Raw genomic sequence first — 23,039 nt, forward strand, 5'->3', positions numbered from 1 at the left:
AGTTTTAAAGACACCTACCTATAATTGAGCTAGGATATGAAAAAAGGAAATAAAGAAATCATGGAAATTCTAGATTCTTCACAATGGTTTCTCAGAATTTAGAACTTCCAACTCAGTCCTATACCACTTTTGTTTACTATGCAAATAATTTAAAGTATTTCTCTAAGTGGTCAGTACTAGCTGAAAAATCAAGAATTGGTGGGTCATCTCATCCTAAGATTAACAGGCTGGGGAAGGCCGTCCAACTGAAACAATTCTGCAATTAGCAATAATATTTCCTAGAACATATCTGAAACATAGTCTTATTGCTTTTTTCATACTTCTTTTTCAGAGAGGATTTATGCTCCACTGAAGAAGCTCATCAAAAATTTATGAACGTTTATCCCAAGATCTTCATTAAAAAAAAGCCCATATTGCCAGGTATTCCTGAAAAAAGAACAATAGGGTAATTCATTTTTCTAAATCTGTATTTAATATAAAAAGGAATCAGGAAATGATATTAGGTCAGTTGTCACCAACATGTGCCTCAAAGCAGCTGTCAGATATAAAGATTAGCAGCTAATGGTAAATTTATTTTCTGCTTGAGCAGAAACATCTGTTTGCTGTTTCAAAGTGTATTTTGTCCTACCTCTGAGAAAAGCATGTCCAATTCATAGTCCAATTTTGAGTCCAAATTTTACATGGCCATGTTTTTCTCCTCTATTTTTAAAAATGGAATCCATTAACATTGTAGACCATTCATGGTGTACTATCCATATAAATTAATCACATGTCACCATATTTTTTTCTTTCACAGGAGAAGAAAAAGATTGCCAAAACTCCCACAAAAACAAAACAAAACAAAAACCCAAATTACAATGCAAAGAGAGGAGCAATCTATAGTTTATGAATAAATGCTACAGTCCTACACTGCTGAGCAAACTTATCCTAGAAACTTTGTACGATTTAGAAAGACTAAAGTGATACATCCTATCTTACAAGTGTCTGTCCAAAGCTAGTTTTCTGTTCAAACTACATTTCCTTTTTTGCTTATAACTGCAGCAAAGATTCACAGCAATGGTAGGAAAGCTGTGAAAACACAAAGCTAGAACAAAGTACATTCTGGTGGCAGATATAGCAATAGCATCAGCACTTAGACTTATATACTGCTTCATAGTGATTTACAGCCCTCTGTAAGCAGTTTACAGAGTCAGCATATTGGCCCCCAACAATCTGGGCCCTCATTTTACCCACCTCATAATTTTAGAAATATCAGTATGCCCAGTGGTGGGATTCAAATATGTGGATAACTGATTCTCTGTGTGGATGCCACTTCTGGAAGTCCATTCTGGGCCTGGACAACAAAAACTTAGCTAGTGGTTCTGCTGAATTGGTGCAAACTGGCTGAATCCCACTCTAGGTATGCCCATTTTGTTTTAGTCTGGCTGTATTTCCCTAGTAGATCGTTTTATGTCTAGAAGTATATACCTTGGAAAACCTACTCAAAAATCTTCATGAGAATTTAATGCATTATTTACTATTGCTGTCATTATTTATTTATACATTTTTAATTTCATATTTCAGTGTCACACGTATCTTAAACTGAAGAATAGTGCTTGCATATTACTAAGACCTTTTCTTGTTTGGAGGCCACTCCACCCCCCACCCCCCATTATTTTTCCCATTGCATAATTGTGAGATACAGACGTGTTAGGCATTAAGCAGACTAACACATATTACAAGAAGGTATTTCCTAGTTAATTTGAATGAAGTGCATTATTGTGCTCTGAAAGTGAGACATTTTGCTAAACAATATGTGGTATCTGTCTGAACATTCCTCCATTCATTTTGTTCCCTTGTCTTTCACACGCCTTTTCTATTCACACCATCTGTTGGGAATCCCTTAATTTTCACTGGTTAAGAAGCAATATAATAACTGAGACTAAAAGTTATTCATATGTGTCAATTCTTCTACAAGAAGAATTGTTTTATGTTGAAATTTTATTCATGTAGGCATTTTTTTTATTATTAGAAATCTTACACAGCAAAATGAAATGGACAGGAGACAGTCACAACAAGCTCAGGTCTAATAGTGTTCATTTCCCAGAGAGATAATTTTGATAGATTTGACAGCAAAATTGTAGACTTTTTTTTTACGCTTTTAGATCCTTGAGAAAAGCAGAGGAAGCTTATATAATTGCCCAAAAATATGCTGCTCAATATTATTTAGTAAACCTGAGATCCCTTGGAAGGAGATTATTGTGTAACAATACAAAATTTCCTTCAGGAGAATGTGTCATTTAAACTTTGATCTAACCCAATGTTTATAAAGACAAACTGTATATAATATTGTAAACTGTGTATAATATTGTACACAGAAAGTCAGTCTCTGCTTTATAAGGGCATTGAATAAAATATATTCTCAAATTCTACTTTTAAGTAGAAATAAAGCTTTTTCAGAATAATTTTGCTTACAAGTCAATTGAGAATAAATGCAAACAACTAATAAGAGTACGTACATTAATCGTAAAGCAATATGCTATAAAGGAGCAAGGCACATGTTTACAAGGATGAGTCAATCAATAAATTCAGTAATACATTTATAACAGTGATGTCTATTTATTTAATTGTTGCTAGATCCTTCCTTCCTTCCTTCCTTCCTTCCTTCCTTCCTTCCTTCCTTCCTTCCTTCCTTCCTTCCTTCCTTCCTTCCTTCCTTCCTTCCTTCCTTCCTACTGTTCTGTACCAGCCTGCTACCGGCCCTGCAGAAAAGGCAGGGACAACCCCTTTTACAAGAAGGCAAGAGGCTGGAACTAAGCCTACCAAATTTATGGATACAAAAGCAAACAAGACACGAACCATGAAACAGGAGCTATTCAAGCGGTTGCCTTCAGCAAACCAGCCCTCCCACGCATTCCCCTTTTATACAGTTCAGGGCGTGGCTTCTCTCTGCCTCCTTCCGAGGTGCCCCATTGCCTTCCTCTGTTTACTCCTGATTGACTGCCTCCTGCGTCGGGCGTCCTTGAACAGGGCCAGCTGTGGGTCATCTTCATCCACGCTGTCAGGCTCACACAGCTGTGTCTCCGTCGTGACCAGGTGGGAGGGACCTGGCTGAGGGCTCTCATCAGCAAGCTCTCCAACCCCCTCAGCAAGCTCTTCAACACCCCCCTCCTCCTCTGAGTCGTCCGACCCAATTGCCGAACCCACAGGCTGACCCTGAATCACAACACCTTCCTTCTTTCCTTCCTTCCTTCCTTCCTTCCTTCCTTCCTTCCTTCCTTCCTTCCTTCCTTCCTTCCTTCCTTCCTTCCTTCCAAAAGTCAGCTAAAATAATATTGTTTTAATAATAGTTTCTAACTCCAACAAAGTTTGAATTTGTAATTCAAGTTTCAATCGCATTCTCATGAAATTTTATTTGCTTCCAGTTTTAAGATTTTTTGTTTTAAAAAAGCTCTTAGTTTTCTACTTATTTTTCTAGAATGGGGCATGCATGTACTTTGTTGCTTATGATCAGGTTTCTAGGGTAGTCCAGTCTCCAACCTTCGCTTTCTTGCGAAGGTTGTTGAGAGTGTGGTGGCGCATCAGCTCCCTCTGGTCCTGGATGAAGCGGATTATCTGGACCCTTACCAATCGGGTTTCAGGCCCGGGCACAGCACGGAGACGGCATTGGTCGCTCTGGTGAATGATCTCTGGAGGGCTCGGGATAGGGGATATTCCTCTGTCCTAGTCCTATTAGACCTCTCGGCGGCTTTCGATACCATCGACCATGGTATCTTGCTGCGGCGTCTCAGGGGATTGGGAGTGGGAGGCACAGTTTTTCAGTGGTTCTCCTCCTATCTCCTGGGACGCTCGCAGTCGGTGTTGGCAGGGGGGCAGAGGTCGACCCCTAGGACTCTCGCTTGTGGAGTTCCTCAGGGATCGGTCCTCTCGCCCCTCCTGTTCAACATCTATATGAAACTGCTGGGTGAGATCATTCATGGTTTTGGAGTTGGGTATCATCAATATGCCGATGATACCCAACTTTTTATTTCGACCCCAAACCACCCCAGTGATGCCCTCGCTGTGATGTCCCATTGCCTGGAGGCGGTTCGGGTCTGGATGGGGAGGAACAGACTTCAACTCAACCCTGACAAGACTGAGTGGCTGTACATTCCGGCATCCCGGGATATTCAAAATGTTCCATCTCTTTCTATGGGGGGGTGAGCTCTTACCCCCCGTGGATAGGGCTCGCAACTTGGGAGTCCTCCTAGATTCACGGCTTACCCTGGAAGATCATATAGTGGCCGTGACTAGGGGGGCTTTCGCCCAGGTTCGCCTGGTGCGCCAGTTGCGACCCTATCTGAACTGGGATGCCCTGTGTACGGTCACTCATGCGCTCGTGACCTCTCGCCTTGACTACTGTAATGCTCTCTACATGGGGCTTCCCTTGAAGACCACTCGGAGGCTCCAACTGGTACAGAATGCGGCCGCGAGAGTTGTCTTGGGAGTTTCCCGGTACTCCCATGTTACACCTTTGCTCCGCGAGCTGCATTGGTTACCAGTTGTCTTTCGGGTGAGGTTCAAGGTTTTGGTTACGATCTTTAAGTCCTTACATGGCATGGGTCCGGGATACCTCAGGGACCACCTGCTGCCGGCATCAACTCCCCTCCGCCCTGTGCGTTCCCACAGAGAGGGCCTCCTCAGGGTGCCGCCAGTCAAGGAATGCCGACTGGTGGCCCCCAGGGGGAGGGCCTTCTCTGTGGGCGCTCCGGCATTATGGAACCAACTGCCGGTGGAGCTCCAGACGGCATCAGACCTCCGAACTTTCCATCGTGGCCTGAAGACCCACCTATTTGAAATGGCTGGTCTGGCCTGACGGGGGATTATGGGTTTTAATTTGTCATTTTAGATTTGTATTACTGTTTTTAACTGGGCATGGGTTTAATCTTTTTTAATTTTTGTATTGTCTTTTTTATATATGCCCTGTGAACCGCCCTGAGTCCCTACCAAGGAGAAGGGCGGTATACAAATAAAATAAAATAAATAAATAAATAAATAAATAAATAAATAAATAAATAATAGTTTACCCCTTCTTGACAGCAATCACAAGGATGGAAACTGACAGTGGTGCTTACTGGCAGATTTGAGCTAGTTCATGGGAACTTTTTCTAAGTTACATTCCATCTTTTATTATTATGCACTAAGTTGAATGAATCATACAATTGTTGCAAAGCATAAAATTGAAGATGGGAGGTAGGAAGTGGTTATGGTAGCAGGAAAACACTGGGAAGATAGGTGAAGGAAGATTAGAAGTAGGAAAGATATAAGGAAGCTGGAAAAGAAATGAAAAGGAGAATAGACATAAGCCAGAGATAGGAGAATCAGCTGGCAGCTTATCATATGAACAACACCTCTGAAACCTGGAAAGAAGCATTTCAAATTATTCCAAAAGACTACCCCATAATTATCTCACCATAAATGTAGATGTGAAATTTCTCTTACGGTTTTTCAGAAGTCTGTTTTTACTTCAGAGTTGAATTTATTTATTTATTTATTTATTTTATTTTATTACATTTATATACCGCCCTTTCCTGAAGGACTCAGGGCAGTTTACAGGGTGATTAAAAAACAAAGATACAAAAGTTAAAAACAGATTAAAAAAATTATATTCGTCCCTGCATAAATAAAACCCCAGTTAAAATTAAGATTAAGGCTAAAATTAGAATTCTCAGCCTGGGCCAGAGAGCTCAAAGAGCCAGGTCTTCAGGTCCTGGCGGAATGAACAGAGGTCGGGGGCAGTCCTCAGCTCCACTGGCAGCTGGTTCCAAAGGGCAGGCGCCCCCACTGAGAAGGCCCAACTTTACTAAAAATGTGTAGTTCTTGTTTCCTTGATCTTCCCCAGTTATATGGAGCTTGATTAAAAACAACAGTTGCCTAACTGAAATAACAGCAATCCAAAACAAAGAGATGGGCAGATATTTTAGGACAGGACCAAGTATTGACCTGCTGAAGAAAACAAAAACAAACAAACTATGGTGATTTACGGCAGTCTCACTTCTATTTTCTGTTCTAGTTTTTGTTCTGTCTTTCTTCTACCATAGCATTTTTTTTAAAGCAAGGATCTTCTCATCTCACACAGCATTGCTAAACTTTTACTTAATATTATTTTGCCTTATATTATGCCAACCAATCAACTTATAGGGAGATGGGTGGCATAAAAAATTAATAAATAAAATACAATAAATAAAAAAATGCTGTTCTTGAGTCCTGTAAAAAATATTCATTTTAGGGATTACTACCATTTTTCCTTTCGCAAAAGCAAAAATAATCCAGTAGAAAATACTTTCCTTTCTTCCACTAGCAAGTCTTAAGAGAATAATGGGCTGATTGGGTTTCAAGTCGTAGAGGCAAATACTGTATCTAATGGACTAGAACAGGCCAAAGGCCTGCTGTTTCAAAAGTCTGTCTTCTCTTTTTAACAGGGATTAATCACGCAAGCCTAGGAAGTTAGAAGTGCATTTGATGTCCTCTTCTATTTCCTTTATTTAGCAAATTACGTTACACTTCTTTAAAACCCTATGATAATATTCAGTTATCAAAATTGGCAACTACTGGTTATAACTTTGTTTTAAATTATGAATGAAATTTCTTAGCAACCCATAATTTGTCACACATATCAGAGTTTGTGGTTCATGATTTATTTATTTATTTAATAGATGTACTGTATAAAACTGCTGCCCATCTCACAAACATGGTTAGCATACAATAACAGCCAGTTGGAACAATTAAATCAAGAGTTAACAACAATCAGACACAATTACAAATAAAAGCAGAATAAAAATAAAAATGTGGAGAGTGATCATACAGACTCCTCCTTTCCTTGTGATTCCCCCAAGCCTATTGATTTTTTTTTCCTAAATGCCAATGGGGTCAGGGCTAATCTCACCTTGGGGAAATGATGTTCCAAAGATGTTTTTTTTTTAGTTGAATCTTATTTTATCCCCCGGAAGCTCAGGGATATGTATGCTTTAATAGTAGCATTCTCTTTCTCTCTTGTGGTCTGTAGGGTACATTCCTGTAATTTCTGCACCAATGCAGTAGCTGCTGAAGGTTTTCACAACATACATTTCTATTTGAATAAGATGAAAAGTCCCAATAGGTCGCAGCCCAGCTTTCCAAAATCACGGGAAAGTGTGCAAAAGTTAATAAAAATACTCAAGAAAATGTAAGTATCAAATTTATTCAGAGCTTTCTGTGACTTCTTTTGGTGGATATACAGAAGCAACTATTTGTATACTATATCCTGGGTTAGTATATAAACTTGCTATATAAACTTTATGAATTGGCTTTATGCTAATATCATAATTTTAAATGATTGTCCATAACATATGTAGTTAATTTATCTTTAATGATACCTGGCATTTTTGCAGTAGAGATCTTATGTCAGTGTTAATTAGCTAATATAAATAGTATATTACAGTGGTGGGATTCAAATATGTGAACAACTGGTTCTCTGCGTGGATGCTGCTTCCAGAGGTCAATTCTCGGCCTGGGCAACAAAAAATGAGCTACTGGTTCTGCTGAACTGGTGCAAACTGGCTGAATTACACCACTGGCATATTAGCATACTAGCTATATCATTCTATATAAATGGTAAGATAACTGTATTCACAACATACTGCTTCACTGCTATTGGATTATTCAAGGCCAGCTAATGCAAGCCATTATTGTAATGTTATATGATTTCTGTACTAGGATTGAATATTGTGATGCTAGATGCTTAAAAGTAGTTAATCTATATACTGTAAAAAGATCATAAAGCTTACGTGATTTTGCACATTTTTAATATATGCTTTATGACTAACTAGTCTAAGACATTTTACAAGGATGCCAAAAAATGTGTGGCCTTTTATTGTAGAGCTTTCAATATCTCATTATTAATGGCATGTATTGTTAATAATCTTTTAATGTATAAAAGACATTTGGGTGACCTTGACCTAGTCACTTTCTCTCAGCCCTAAGAAGGAGGCAATGGCAAATTACTTCTGAAAAACTTGCCACGAACCTTGCACAGGCAGCGGGAGCACCACAAGTGACAGGTGGGTGGTGGCGCACCACATGCAGGTGGCAGCATTGCCATGAATCTTGCACAGGCAGTGGCAGTGCCGCAAGAGTCAGGCATCAGGTGGGCCTCAGCACAAACCTTGCGCAGGCGTCAGCATCATTACGGGCCATGGCGTGAGCCTCACACGGGGCATTTTCGTGAGCCTCACACTGCTGATAGCATCACTGGGAGCCTGGCAGTAGTGGTACCATGAAACTCACACAGGCGCCGGCATCGCTAAGAGCCTTGCTTGCATGCTCCCGGCCTGTTTGTGTGCATGTGTGGCCACATTCACATTTGCACATGAGTCTGTAAGGCACCTTCCCCTGCCTCTCCCACTGGGCCGCCAACCCTGAAAGGTGGGAGACCCCTGGTTTAAATGATCCAATGATTACTTATGCAAGCCATTATTGTGCAGTTGTATGCTTACCATATGTTATTGAAAGTGATGGTTCAATATCCTCGCTTTAGAGTGGAACAACACTGAGAAATTTGACAAAGAAAATTGGGAAGGCATTCTATATTTTTCTTGTTGATAAGAACAGGAGCTTTTGTGTATTCCATGCCCCCTTTAGTGTCTTGTTTGCTATATTTGCTTATTTCTGTTCCTCTACTGACTGGGGAAATTCTGGAAGTTGAAGTCCACATATCTTAGAATTTAAGGTTGGAAAATGCTGATATAGGGAATAATATGAAATGGGAATACAGATATATAGTCCGAATGTGTCCTTTAATATAAAATGCAATTTTTTAAAAAAACAACTACATTTTTAGCAAATGAAACTGGAGAAAGGAAGGAAGATCACTTGTGTATAAAGCTTTCGTTAAAATAAAAACCCAAAACAAAAGACATGAATGTTAAAATAGGATATACTAAATGAAAAGCAGGCAGATATAGGAAGATGGAAGACAGGGAAAAATGCATATGATGGGAAGAATTATGTGATTATTCACAGGAATAAAACTGTAATAGATTGGATGGAATTGATGGAATTAAAATTAAAGTAGACTAGTAGCAGCAACAGCAAAAAAACAACAACCCAAACCCCCAAAGTGCACTTTATTGCCTGCATGAGTGCACTAGTCAGAATGAGTGACTATTCGAAGTTACAACACCATTGAAAAAAGTGACTTATGACTGTTTTTCAACTTTTGACCAATACAGCATCCCCATGTCACTTGATCAAAATTTGGATGTTTGGCAATTGGGATGTATTTATGATGGTCTCAGTGTCCCAGGGTTATGTAATCACTCGTTGCAATCTTTTGACAAGCAAAATCAATGGGGAAGCCAGATTCATTTAATAACTGCAGTAATTTTCTTAACAAATGTGGCAAGAAAGGTCATTAAGTGGGGCAAAACTAACTTAAGAATCATCTTGCTTAGCAATGGAAATTTTGGGTTGAACTGTGCTCATTGTTTAATTATCTTATCATCCATTTTATTAGCTAAATAAAATTTAAAAGTATTTTCCATGAATCAAAACCTAAGTGGACTGTAATAGGGGGCTTTCAGAAATAACTCTCTTTAGATTTAAAGAGAGGTCAGTCTGACTAACTACCACTAGATATTTTCTAAAGTCATATCCTTAGCAAGAGTTCCCAATCCGATGCTCTCCTGAGGTTTTGACTCTTGAAGTAGCAACAAATGTTCCTGGAACAGATTGAGCAAGATATGCATGGTCTTTACCTGTCAATGGATGAGAAAAAATAATCCTTTTAGGAAATTTATAACAATCTATTTTTGGGTTTGCAACAGCCTACTGTATGTTCTCTCTCTTTTGGTATATTGTAGCTAGTCACCTTATGATTCCTTGGGTTCTTCCGATTTGCCATGGGACTCCTATTCACTGTACCATTGCTTAATAGGATTATACTGTAGCCATTTTTGCTCTTCTTTATCATGATCACAGTTGGAAGTTGGTCCAAACTAATTTGTTTCATTAATTTGCTTTTCTTGCTGAACACTCTGAGGAGCTTCTGGAATAGAGGACACCTAATCAAGTCTATCTAATATAGTCTGTGTATTTGAGAAAGTACAGTAATTAAGGTTAAGTGGTGAAGTAACCAATTGAATAAGCAAGGCTAAATGTTATTTTTTCAAGGCCACCTTGCTTATCATGGAGTTTAGGACCGGGCAATGAAAGAATTAGAATAGACAAATATTGGATCTGGGATCATAGGATAAATTGGAATTGCTCATAATATGTTTGAATTGCGGTATTAATTGGCCATGAACTTTCCCAGACCTTTCGAAGATGTAGCTGGCAGGTAAGAATGGTCAGGTTCATCCTGAGTAAAGGATGTGTGAAACTCAAATGGATGAGAATTTTAAATTAGGTTCTTTATAGACATTTGCCAAAATTTTCAAATTTCATTATAAATTATTTCATTATAAAAGCTTTTTTCTTGCCCCCTCCTTTTCCTCCTTTAGAAAATTATTTATTAATATGAAATGAAATTCTTATTCTTTTATTTACTTAATCGTTGAATGCTGGCTGTCAAAAATTAGATACTGCCAAATGGAAGGGCAGTATTATTCCACTAGGAAGGACTAAAAATCTCCATTCCTCTTGCTTTAAAAAAATGCATTAGATATGTTAATTTAAAAAAAAATGTGTTTAGTGATACCAACGCAGGGAATCATGTCAATAGTTGTCTGGTTTGATCTTGCCCCTCCTCAAAAGGAAACCACAAACAAAACAACTGGTAATGTATTTAGAGCAGACATGTCAAACTCGTGACGTCACGTGACATCGCAGAACGTATTGGGACTGTTTTGCCATTGCCGACAATGGGGTGGGCGCACCTTCTGGATGAGGTGTCCGGCCCATGAACCAGCAGTTTGACACCCCTGATTTAGAGGAAACAGTAAACAAGAAGTTTTGAAGCTACATGTTTTCCATCTGAGATATGAAATACAATTTTGCAGGATAGCATATATCCGTAAGGTGCACTATCTTAATTTCATTATTATTTCAGGAATGCAATTCTATATAAAAACAGCAACCTCATGCACAATGTTGATCTTAGTTGGATCCACCGAAGGATTTGAATTAAAAATATAAGCACAAGCTCAATATTAAAGCATTATCAACAAGAATACCATAATAGAAGTTTTGAGATGGGAGATAGCCATTCTCCAAGACCTATATTTTTATTTCTTTGCTGATTGGGGAGTTTTGTTGCTTTACTTTGTAACTAATCTAATGTGTTCTCATAGTGGCTTACAAAAATAGTGATTATGATTGTGAGAAACCATAGGATTAATCCCAAAGCAAAATATTAAACATTTTTTAAAAAACATGATATATTAAAAACATGCCCCAACATTTCAGCTCTGCGCTGGAGATGTATGATTGCAAATTTAACTTGATGATTGTATAACTATATAACTACAAAATCTTGTAGGTCTCTTCAGCCAATCCTGTAGATCCTCCAAACCATGATCCCCACTGTTTATTGTACAACATCATAGGACAATAGCATAGAGTATTTAGCCTACTGGAGTGAGACATCTAAATTGATACACAGATTAGAGAGAAATAAAATGTTTGGAGGGTAGTCTGCCACTTAGACTTCCACCTACAAGGATTTGTAACCATGGCCTTCAGTTATTTTTGAAGGATGCTGTTCCCCTGCCTGTCTTGAAATTAAATGTCAACAATTGAGCAAAATGTTTTCAGCTATTCTTTACCTTCCATTGGATATTTTACTTCAGGGCAACTCATTTCAGAGAGAATTGGCAGCCAAGAGTTAGAATGTGGCCCTGGGTGAAGAACATAAACAAAACTTTTCATTTCAGGACATACCACTGATTTATTTTTAATTTGTGCATATAAAATTGATTTCAAAGAGAACCACAATTATTGAATGATATACCTTTAATGTATAGGATGAAAAAAAAGACATGCCTTCTAAAAATTATTTGTTAGGCAAAGCAATAGTTTAAACATTTATTTTGTAATCAAAACAAGAGAGGTTTAAACTTCAGAAAGAGCCCTTTGTACTTTATTCCCACAATACTAATAATTTGTAATCCATTATTCTGTAATGATTACTCCTTTGAATTGTACTATATTTAATTGATTGAACCGTGAATATATTTCTCTTTATTCTGAGGGACAAGTGAGAGTTGTAACCAATCATCAAAATCCAGAAGCAAAGGAAGAGTGGTGCAATTACAATAATCACTTCCTTAAATTTAAAAAACTTTGTGGGCCCCTTTTGTGCATGCACTCTAGATTTTTATTTTATTAATATTTGGGCACATTTCAATATGCATCGTGTCTCCCTTATTGCTGTTAATAATTATTGAATGAAACCATAATCTATCGCATATGTCATCCTAAAGAATGGCCAGATAGATGTTTCAGGGGAACATTTTAAATAAGAACTACAGATAACTGTCAACTTGATTTTTTATTGTTCTCTGTGTCTGCAAATTTCTCCAAAATATATTAAACATGCTACAATAGCTTAAAAGCAGAACGTATCGATCATGGTAATGTGGGTGACAGCACCTACCTAGTCTTCTTTGGACTCAGAACCTAAGCAGGGCTAGTTCTGCCTACTATTTGGAAGAGAGACCTTCAGGAATGTTGAAAAGACATCCTGAAAGAAGGAAATATCAGTTCTTTTTTTACTGCCAGAAAAAACTACTTATTTCCACAAAGTCATCAACAATGATATCCACTGTTTATTGTACAATATAATTAGCCACTGGTATAGGGGATGTCTGACTATTTATCAGAGTGAGATATCTGTATACTGTAGATGCGTAGAATGGAGAAAAATAAGTAAATGGAACTGGAAGTTGGAACAAGATAACAAGAAATGTTATCTTTAGATACATATGTAGTATAAATAGACCTTGGAGACTATACTGAAATCTCCTCCTCCTTAGAACACTTCCACATCCAAGATAATGAAGAAGTCTATCCACACTGTACCACTTTCAATGAATAATCACATCTACCAATATGTGGTGGATGTAGTCTGGATTCCCAGGAGAGAGAGCTGCTTCCCAGAGGGTAAAGATGCAATAGAGCTTGGAAAGGCAGAAAGAGGGTTAAAATGGCTCTTCCATAGCTATTCTTAGAGTATATCTGTACCTATGCAAATAGTTGCTTTAGGTTGTCTATAGGTGAAGAACAATAAAGAAAACTACTATTAAATAATTCCATATGTTGTTGGTTCTTGGGGCCTTATACAATAAAGCCAATTGCTGATTGGTAGAATTACCACAGAAATGAGACCCTTCTCTGAAAATTTCAAGCATTTCTATAAAATGATTGTTGTGGAGTTTATGGTTGTGCAGTGCTGCTTCATAATTGTGAATGGATGATACAGTGCCATTGCTGATTTTATTTTCACATGCTTTCCTTCAATCTGATTATTATAATTGCAGATAATGCAAACTGCCATGCAGCAGATATCCATGAGCTATATTCAGCTCATGCATGATGATGAGTTGACTGAACACGTTGTTTTCCCCATATTATATTTGAATGCGGTCTGGATTTTAATGGCATCTGTTGGCCCAGAGTCTCAGACTAGTTAATTTATAGAAGCATGCAGACACACACACACAATAACATGCAAATGATCACTCATCAGCATATTGAGAACCAGTTTGGTCTAATGATTAAGGCATCAGACTAGAAACAGGGAGATTGTGAATTCTAGTCCCCCCCCAGTCATCCTGTCTTAGCCCAACTCATTTCACAAGGGTTGCTGTTGTGGGGAAAATAGGAGGAGGAAAGAGTATTATATGTGTTCAGCCACCTTGAACCATAATCAATAAAGGTGGGATATAATAAACAAACAAATAAACAAATATGCTGAGCATAAGGAGGAAATAAAAAGAGTCTGTTGATTTTCCTAGTTTCTCATTAATTTTCAAAAGTTAGATGCAAAAGGTGGGTTAAAAGATATTTAGAAAGACAATTAAATGAAAGGAATATACTTGAATCCTAGTGGGAGGGGGTTGCTTTATGGAATTGCAGCCCAATACTGAGTACTGGCTTGTGTCCATGTTGCTACAGGGTATTTCACATCAAACAATGAAACACACTTCTCTCCCTTTGTCTCTTTTTATGTTAGACAGCAACAATAATTTTGTCAATGTACTTGGCTCCATTATAGCTGAGATAAGTATTCTTCCTTTTATTTCTATGTGTTTGAGTTTGAATCAACCCTGATAATCAGTAATGCCCAGGACTAACCCCGGTAATCAGCAGAGTGATGACTTATATTATTATATTATATTATATTATATTATATTATATTATATTATATTATATTATATTATATTATATTATATTATATTATATTATATTATATTATATTATATTATATTATATTATATTATATTATATTATATTATATTATATTATATTATATTATATTATATTATTATATTATCATATATCATATCATATCACTTTACATCGGGGAGGACTGTGTAGAGAGAGTTTCCTCCTTTAAATTTCTGGGAGTCTACCTCTGTGAAGATCTGACCTGGAAAGTTAACACAACCCAGGTGGCTAGAAAGGCCCAACAGAGGCTTCACTTTCTTAGGATCTTGTGGAAGAACAGGGTAGAACAACAGCTAATGACCCTCTTTTACCGGTCTACCATAGAGAGCGTCCTCTCGTATGGTATTGTGGTTTGGTATGCTGGTCTGACAGCCGCGGATAGGAAAGTATTACAGAGGGTAGTGAGCACAGCACAAGACATTGTGGGCTGTTCCCTGACACCACTGGATGACATCTCCAGGGCTCGTTGCCTTGAAAGAGTGAGGAAGATTCTCAGGGATGACTCACACCCTGGACGCTATCTGTTTACTCTCCTACCATCTGGTAGGAGATATAGGAATATAGCCAGCCGTACCAACAGGCTGAAAAATATCTTTTATTCGTGGGCTGTTAGGCTTTTAAATGGGACATAATCTTATGCAGAATTGACTTGGGAGGCCGGTGTGTGGTGTAGTTGGTTAACATAGTGTTGTGGGATGGAGGGTTTGTTGTCACTGTGTGTTGGGGGGAGAGAGCACAGGGGGAGGCTCAGCTAATCACAATGTACACATGTTGTACTTTGACAATAAAGGTTTATTATTTATTATTACACTGTTAACATATTGATACCCGAGGCTTCCAATGAATTTGGCATGTCCAATATGCAAATCTAAGTACTTTTAATCAATTTAATGACAAGTCTACATAATGAATTGATGAACATCTCTTTAAATGACCAACAGACCTAATTATCATAATCCACTGAACTGGAATAGAAACATTCAAAAAGATTTATAGTTGAACTGAAGGATGATTGTGGATCTTTATGTTTAGTATGATTGTGAAGATCTGAATTGTTTTTTAAAAAGGCATTTATTAATCCTAAGCAAAAAAAAAACCACCATTGAAATCTAATAGGATTCAGATAAAAGAGAAAGAGGGACATATAACTAAGGCAGAATACCAACATATATTCTGAATCTGCAAAGATGAAATCAGGAAAGCTAAGGCTCAAAATGAACTAAGGCTTGCAACAAATGTCAATAATAATTATTAAAAAAGTTTATTTCAACATGTAAAACCAAGAAAAAAATCGGTCCATTCATGGGAGAAGATGGCAAGGAGGTGACTGTCTGCGACAAATTTCCTGACAGTAAGAACAATTAATCAGTGGAATGGGTTGCCTTCAGAAGTTGTGGTGCTCCACCACTGGAAGTTGGACAGCTATTTGTCTGAAATAATACAGAATAGATTGGATAGCAATTTGTCTGGATTGATACAGGGTCTCCTGCTTGAGCAGGGGGTTGGACTAGAACAGGGGTTCCCAAACTGTGGGCCATGGCCCACTACTGGGCCATAGTCTATTGGCCCCTGGGCTGTGTGAGTGGCTGACTGGTGGGCACATGTGCATGTGTGTGCACAGCCCCACTCATGCGAGCGTTGGCATGAGCATCACAGGTGTTTGCGGCCCCACTCATGCAAGCATCATGGGCATTTGTGGTCTCACTCACATAAGCATCATAAATGTTTGTGACCTCACTCATGCTCACGGGCCACTTGTGTGAGCAACAGGTATTCGTGCATGTGCACATGCACACACATTCACCCCCCAAAAAACCATGCCTTCTTTCCTTCCTCCCCCCCACTCTGGGCCACCAACTCTGAAAGGTTGGGGAACTCTGGACTAGAAGACCTCCTTCCAACTCTGTTGTTCTGTTTTTTCAGAAGACACCCCAACCATTCTCAGCCTGTTACCAGCTGGTAATCACTCTGTACTTCTGTACATCTTGGCTGAGTCTCCTGATACTGTGGCCTATTTGATAGGCTTCTCTTACTGAACTCCTATCCCAAAGAGACCACAAATTGTCAGTTTTAGTAACCTCACTGTTGCCTGCTTACAGCCATAGGAACTCCTCTTAGGCTTTGTTCACTGCAGTGCTTCTGAGCTCCCATAACAAGTCACTGAACTTTTCCTGACCTGCTGATTGATTCCCATTGAATTCTACCTATCTTCCCCATGGGTTTTTCTCTAGCTTCTACAATGGTTATAGCTTGAAGCATACAGCTGAGGTTTTTCCTTTTGGCTTTAGCTGGTACAGCTTCCCGCTCTATAGATAAAAGAGGGGAAAAAAGCCTTTAGGATTTCTTGATTAAAAAAACAGCAACACCTGTCAGTCTAGTGAGCTTCAAACTGCAAGCGCAACTCTCCCACAATCTCATGGTTATGCTTATACCATCCAAAGCTAGGCTATAAATTCCTGTGTTCTGCCACACAGCAACATCAGCACAAGCAGTTGGAGCTATGCTGAAACCAGAGGGGAGGGAGGGAGGGAGGGAGGGAGGGAGAGTGAGGCGCTTCTTTTCATGCTGATGTATCCCCCTTCTTTCCTCAAGATGCTCAGCTTCAAAACCCGGTTTATTTCAGTCCATTTCACTCTTAAATCCTAGTACTAAAGGCTAGGATTAAAGAGGCTTTCTCCAGCCTGATGCTCTGCAGATGCATGGGAATTATGTGAGTTAAAAAGCAGTCGGTTGAGGAACTTTGGATTACTGTGACCAATTAAGATAAGAAGTTACTGAAAAGAAATTGGTGTCTCCTGACTTCCTTACTGTTTTTTCTGATATTGGGTATTAAAGCAAAAAAAAGTATGATAAATATCATCAAACTCTTTGTTTCCCCCCTGCTTTTTCATTGGAAGTTGCTTGCAGGTGCAAAGAAACTCAGAGCAGATAAAAATGTGCTGCTCCAGTCATAAATTTCCAGCTGTAGCCAGTTGTAACCTGAAAGCTAAAATCCGATAGAAATCTTCACACACCTGGTTTTTAAATGGAATATTATTTTTTAAAAATCAGATTTATTAGCCATCACATCAGTGTTACAAGTCAAATATAATATATAGCAGTAGTAAAAAGATTGACATCAATTTAAAAAAAAAAAACAAATACTATGAGGCTATTATTTAAAGCATTTCCTTGGTTTCCATCTATTGCTTTCTATCTCTTTTTAAATACTAGAATATATAAGAGATATAAAAGTGTTGCTTCTCAACATAAACATTATTGGACTGAAGGCTAAAACATATAAGGAATGGTTGCTGGAATTGGGCATGTCTAGTTTAATGAAGAGAAGGACTAGGGGTGACATGATAGCAGTATTCCAATATCTCAGGGTTTGTCACAAAGAAGAGAGAGTCACAAAGAAAAGAGAGTCAAGCTATTCTCCAAAGCACCTGAAGCCAAGACAAGAAGTAATGGATGGAAATTAATTAAGGAGAGAAGCAACCTAGAACTAAGGAGAAATTTCCTGACAGTTAGAACAATTAACCAGTGGAACAATCTGCCTCCAGAAGCTGTGAACACTGGAAGTTTTAAAGAAGAGACTGGCCAGCCATTTGCCTGAAATGGTATAGGATTTCCTGCCTGAGCAGGAGGTTGGACTAGATGACCTCTAAGGTCCCTTCCATCATCATCATCATCATCATCATCATCATCATCATCAACAACAACAACAACAACAACAATAATAATGTTAGCATACAGAATCTTTAGTCTTAAGTATGGGGGTTACACCCGGAATCCATTTCAGTAGATCAAAATTCTTGCTACTCTTTCAGTGGCACATGCAGACAATGGATTAGAGCAGGATGTCAAACTGCTGGCCCGCAGGCCGGATACGTCACACTAAAACTGCACCTACCCCATTGCCAGCAATGGGAAAAAGTTGTGATACGTCATGACACGTCACGTGACATCGGGAGTTTGACACCTGTGGATTAGAGAAAATAGCAAGGAGCATAAAGAATGCTTGAGAAACCCAATAAAGAATGTTATTCAGTTCTCTGTAACTTATTTTATTTATAACATTGATGATTCCAATTTCCATGGTTGGAAGTAATCAAAAGTATCCATTTATGACTTCCAGTTTTGTGCCATAGTGCATGGCCAAGGGATTGTGGAGCTCTTCACCCCAAGGCTGATTTCTAAACTCATCCTGGAGAGCAATGAAGGAGGGCCCCCTGTAGATCACGGAAAGATGGTGGCTGATCTGTTTGATCTGGGAGAAGCCCTCCAACCCAACAGGAGAAAGGCTAGCTGCAGGCCAGTGACTAGCCCAAGCTACCAACAGTTGAAGTCCAAAAGCACTAACTAGAACAACTGTGAACAGTATGCTTGGAACTGGGTGAGAATATTGATCTTCTCTCTCTATTTTGTAACTGATTTTCTGGAAAAGATCCACAAGAAGAAAAAAATCCTCTGAAAGTGAGAAGGGAAGGGACCACACCCCCCCTTCCATAGATGGAAGTGACAACTTAGCTTCAATACATGACATCAATAACTGAATCCTACTGTGATCTGATTGGCTCATTGCCAAAACAAGATGACACCTGATTGGAGTCTCTAAACATTCATGCTCATTGGCTACAATCAGATGAAGGAAAACTACCTGATATTAACCTAAGCAAATTGTGCTTCATTTTTCTGGTTATTTGGCTATAACCTTTCATAGAATACAGTACAGATAATTGAACAAACTTTGTTGCATTACATTCTTGATTAAATTATCTTTCCATTGATATATAATTTTTGGTGCTACTCCAAAAAAAGTGGTGTTATTAGCTATCACACCTCAAAAATACACTTTTCCCAAAAGGTTTCCACAATTTTGGCCACTACTGTATGTTGAAATGAACTTAATAATACTACAGTCTAGATAAATCTGAAAATCATGAAAACTGTTAAGAGTACTGAAAGAGTACTGATGAAATTACAAAATAACTTTTTGCTTTAAAAGTTGGAAAATGAATGGCTACTGATATCTAGTGGAGGATTAGAGCATAGAAAAAACAGCTGCATGGACTCAGAAATTGACAAGATGGCCAGAAATAAAGAACAACTTGTTCCTTTGAACCCTAGTGGCTTCTCGCCAAATAGAGAACAGCTGGGAAGAGGAAAGAACACACTGGGCTACCTACTACAGAATGAGAACTATATTTGTTTTAAAAACTGCTGACCTTCTGGGATTATAAATACTTACTGAGCTGTGATTTCTAAACTCAAGAATTGTTTGCAGAGAAAGAAAAAAATTGACTTTTGGCTAATCTTCTATGGGGGAATTTACTGGAAAGCTCCTAGATGTTTAAACATTCTGGACTCTAAATCTGACTGGTGATAATTGTAAGACCCCTGAATAGAAGAACTATTATAAAATACTGCTTTTAATGGTGCTTTGATAATTGGAAATGCATTAGATTATAAAAACCATATATAAAGATAAGAACTATATAAGATTTGGTTGCTTGGACTTTAAGATTGGCTGGTTTAATAAAGGCTAATTACAGAGACTGGTACTGGTGAAAGACTATCTGAAGGGGAGAGACAAAATGGATGTTACATACCTATCAAAAAGTGGCAGTAAACCACGCCTAATATATCCTTCTGAAGGCCTAGTCTGGAACATCAAAGATCTGCAGGAGCAATATGTCAAGACAAGGCAAATATTTTCCAGGAGGAAATGTATGCAATGCTGTGACAGATTCAAATAACAATGGTTTCAAATCATGATGAGATTAAAAACAACTTTGACAATATAAATGAACACATCTTTACCTTAAACCTACAATTAAAAAACTCTCAGAAAATGATGATATCTTATTTTTTGGAACTTCAAAATAAACTTGAAGATAAGAAAGAAGATCTAACAAAATGGATTATAGAGCAGCAGCAGAATTATTAGAGTTTGGGAGACAAAAAAATGCACATTCTACTTAACTTGTCTTTTCTATTCCTAACAACATTCACAAAAATACAGGAAGAATCCCCTGGCAAGCTGAATACACTGACTTGGAAAACTACTTTGCAAAAGAAGAAGACTAGAATTAGATTCAAGAGATTTTATTCAGCCTACCAGATGGAGTACTATATGATTAAACACTTGTTTGAATATGGTTTAAAGAATAGATAAATCATGGATATAAAGGGGTCCTACAGTAAGAGGGATAAGATATACAATAGCATAGTATTCTTTATAATATATGAAGTATAAAAATATTGGGATAATGTATGTGAATGAAAAGTTTGGGTATTTAAAGGTAATTAATCTTGAGAAAACTATAAGTGGTAGGATTCAAATATGTGAACAACTGGTTCTCTGTGTGGATGCCACTTCTGGAAGTCCATTCTGGGCCTGGGCAAAAGAAAATTAGCTACCAGTTCTGCCGAAGTGATGCAAACCAGCTGAATCCCTCCCTCACTGAAAACTATGATTGATATCAATGGTTTGAATATAGAGGGGAAACTAAGCTTAATAAGAATCTTGAAAAAAAGATAAATAGTGACTTAATAAGATGACTTTTATGAATACAATTGCAACATAAGTGGATCAGAAAAAATGTTATATGTTGATGTTACTGTTATTTGTACAAATACAAGAAAAATATTTATATTCAACCTTGTATATATTGAAAGTATTAAGAACTATATTTGCTTAATGTTGATAAAAGGAGAATAATATTGGAAGAAGAGAAGATCAAAGAAATATATCATTAATTAATATTGATTATGGAATATAGAAATTAATTATTGTTTTTTAAATATATGAACCCAGACAACATGCTGTTTACTAAGAACAAAAGATTGTTATTGTAAAAAAACCAATAATTTTTTTTTAAATGTCCATTTATATAGCATCTTCAGTGGGAACTTTATCAAGATTTAATACAGTGGAAAGAATAAAGGAAGAGAAAGAAAATGAAAATATAATAGACAAGAAAAGAGCATAATACAGTTTCAGTTAATTACCAGGGATAGGAAGAAAAGTTAGTATATGATGGGTTCGAAGGAAAGTCTTGATGGAAATCAGCAAGGTAAAGCTGGGTTGTATTTTCAAGAATAAGGAGCAACAAAGAAAATGCAAAGTTTTTGAATAGTACAGCATTCTTAGGAAAGTGAAAGAGTGTTATTAACAAGTTTGGGATTATTTTGAGTTGCAGCTTGGTACTTTATTAGGCGCATACGTGAGAACTCAGCAGAACTCCTTGTCATGTCATAAAAGCTTGTCACTTCTCAAAAGTGACAACTGTATGGGAAACTTAACTGATATCTCCCAAGACTGGTTGGTGCTATTGGTAAATTATTATTTGTGCATTGCCTTTCTACCCTACCGTAGTGTAGGATATGTATGGGAAGAGACTACATTCCACAATGCCTTTTAGTCAGTCAAGATTCTCAATAGAAAGGAAGTATCCAGCTTCTCCCAAGACCAGACTTTGGGAAGTGTAATGGAAGCTAGATGAAATAATTATGCAAAATTAGGATTAAATCTATATTTGATTTTATTCAATTCAGTTTACTTAATTTAATTAATTATAATGACCTCTGGCGGGCTCTGGACAGGGGATGTTCCTCTGTCCTAGTCCTTTTAGATCTCTCAGCGGCTTTCGATACCATCGACCATGGTATCCTACTGTGGCATCTCAGGGGGTTAGGAGTGGGAGGCACTGTTCTACGGTGGTTCTCCTACCTCCTGGGCCGCTCGCAGTCGGTGTTGACAGGAGGGCAGAGGTCCGCCCCGAGGTCTCTCGTTTGTGGAGTCCCTCAGGGGTCGGTTCTCTCTCCTCTCCTGTTCAACATCTACATGAAACCGCTGGACGAGCTCATTCGTGGTTTCGGGGTGGGGTATCATCAGTACGCTGATGATACCCAACTTTTTCTCTCCACCCCGAACCAACCCAGTGATGCACTCGACGTGATGTCCCGTTGCCTGGAAGCGGTCCGGGTTTGGATGGGGAGAAACAGGCTTCGTCTCAATCCTGCCAAGACTGAGTGGCTGTACATACCGGCATCTTGGATAAACCAGGTTGTTCCACCACTAATGATGGGGGGTGAGGTGTTACCCCCTGTCGATGGATTATATGTGTGCCTATGATACTTGAGGAACTGCATATCTCCCATATCTATCTGGCTGATGTGATCATGGGAGAAGGAGGCTCCTATAATCTGGACACCTGTTCTTTATCTTACAATAGCTATCTTTGTTAAATAATTTTAAATAGTTGTAGAAGAAAAGCCAATGTTATCAATATAAATAGTTATATATTTCATTTGAAATAGAATGGAACTGTCTAATTACTTTGATTGTTACTTATCACACAGTAGAGTTTTCATGCTTCAACAATTTTATCAGTAACAAATTCCTATAACTATTTATGTATGCAAATAGACACTATTAAATAAAATAATTTTGCTAGGTGAGTTGTAGCTCTAAAATCAAGTTAACCTTTAAGTTACCTTTTCATAGGCTCGTGCATAACAAACAGTTTTAATAATGCAGCAAGCTTAAATACATAACTACTGTTCTAATTACTGAACACGTTTTTGTCAATGTGGCTCAGACTCTTAGGCATTTCAGGGGAAAAACAGAGCAACTATATCTGACCACAGAACTTTTTCGTTTGCTTTTT

General features: G+C 38.0%; 1 protein-coding gene across 1 annotated transcript in view; it reads left to right on the forward strand.

The window, feature by feature from the left end:
• Window positions 1-251: 251 nt before the first annotated feature.
• Window positions 252-23,039, forward strand: part of CNBD1 (cyclic nucleotide binding domain containing 1) — a gene marked incomplete at its 3' end in the record, with an annotated part of 133,334 nt that continues 110,546 nt past the window's right edge. Inside the window, exons 1-2 of the mRNA XM_083360330.1 lie at window positions 252-445; window positions 7,025-7,183. Of these exons, the coding sequence (XP_083216456.1) occupies window positions 372-445; window positions 7,025-7,183 (233 nt within the window). The 5' untranslated portion in view covers window positions 252-371. The remainder of the gene's footprint in view (window positions 446-7,024; window positions 7,184-23,039) is intronic.

This window comes from Vipera ursinii, assembly GCF_947247035.1.
Source record: "Vipera ursinii genome assembly, chromosome: 3".
Classification (NCBI taxonomy): domain Eukaryota; kingdom Metazoa; phylum Chordata; class Lepidosauria; order Squamata; family Viperidae; genus Vipera; species Vipera ursinii.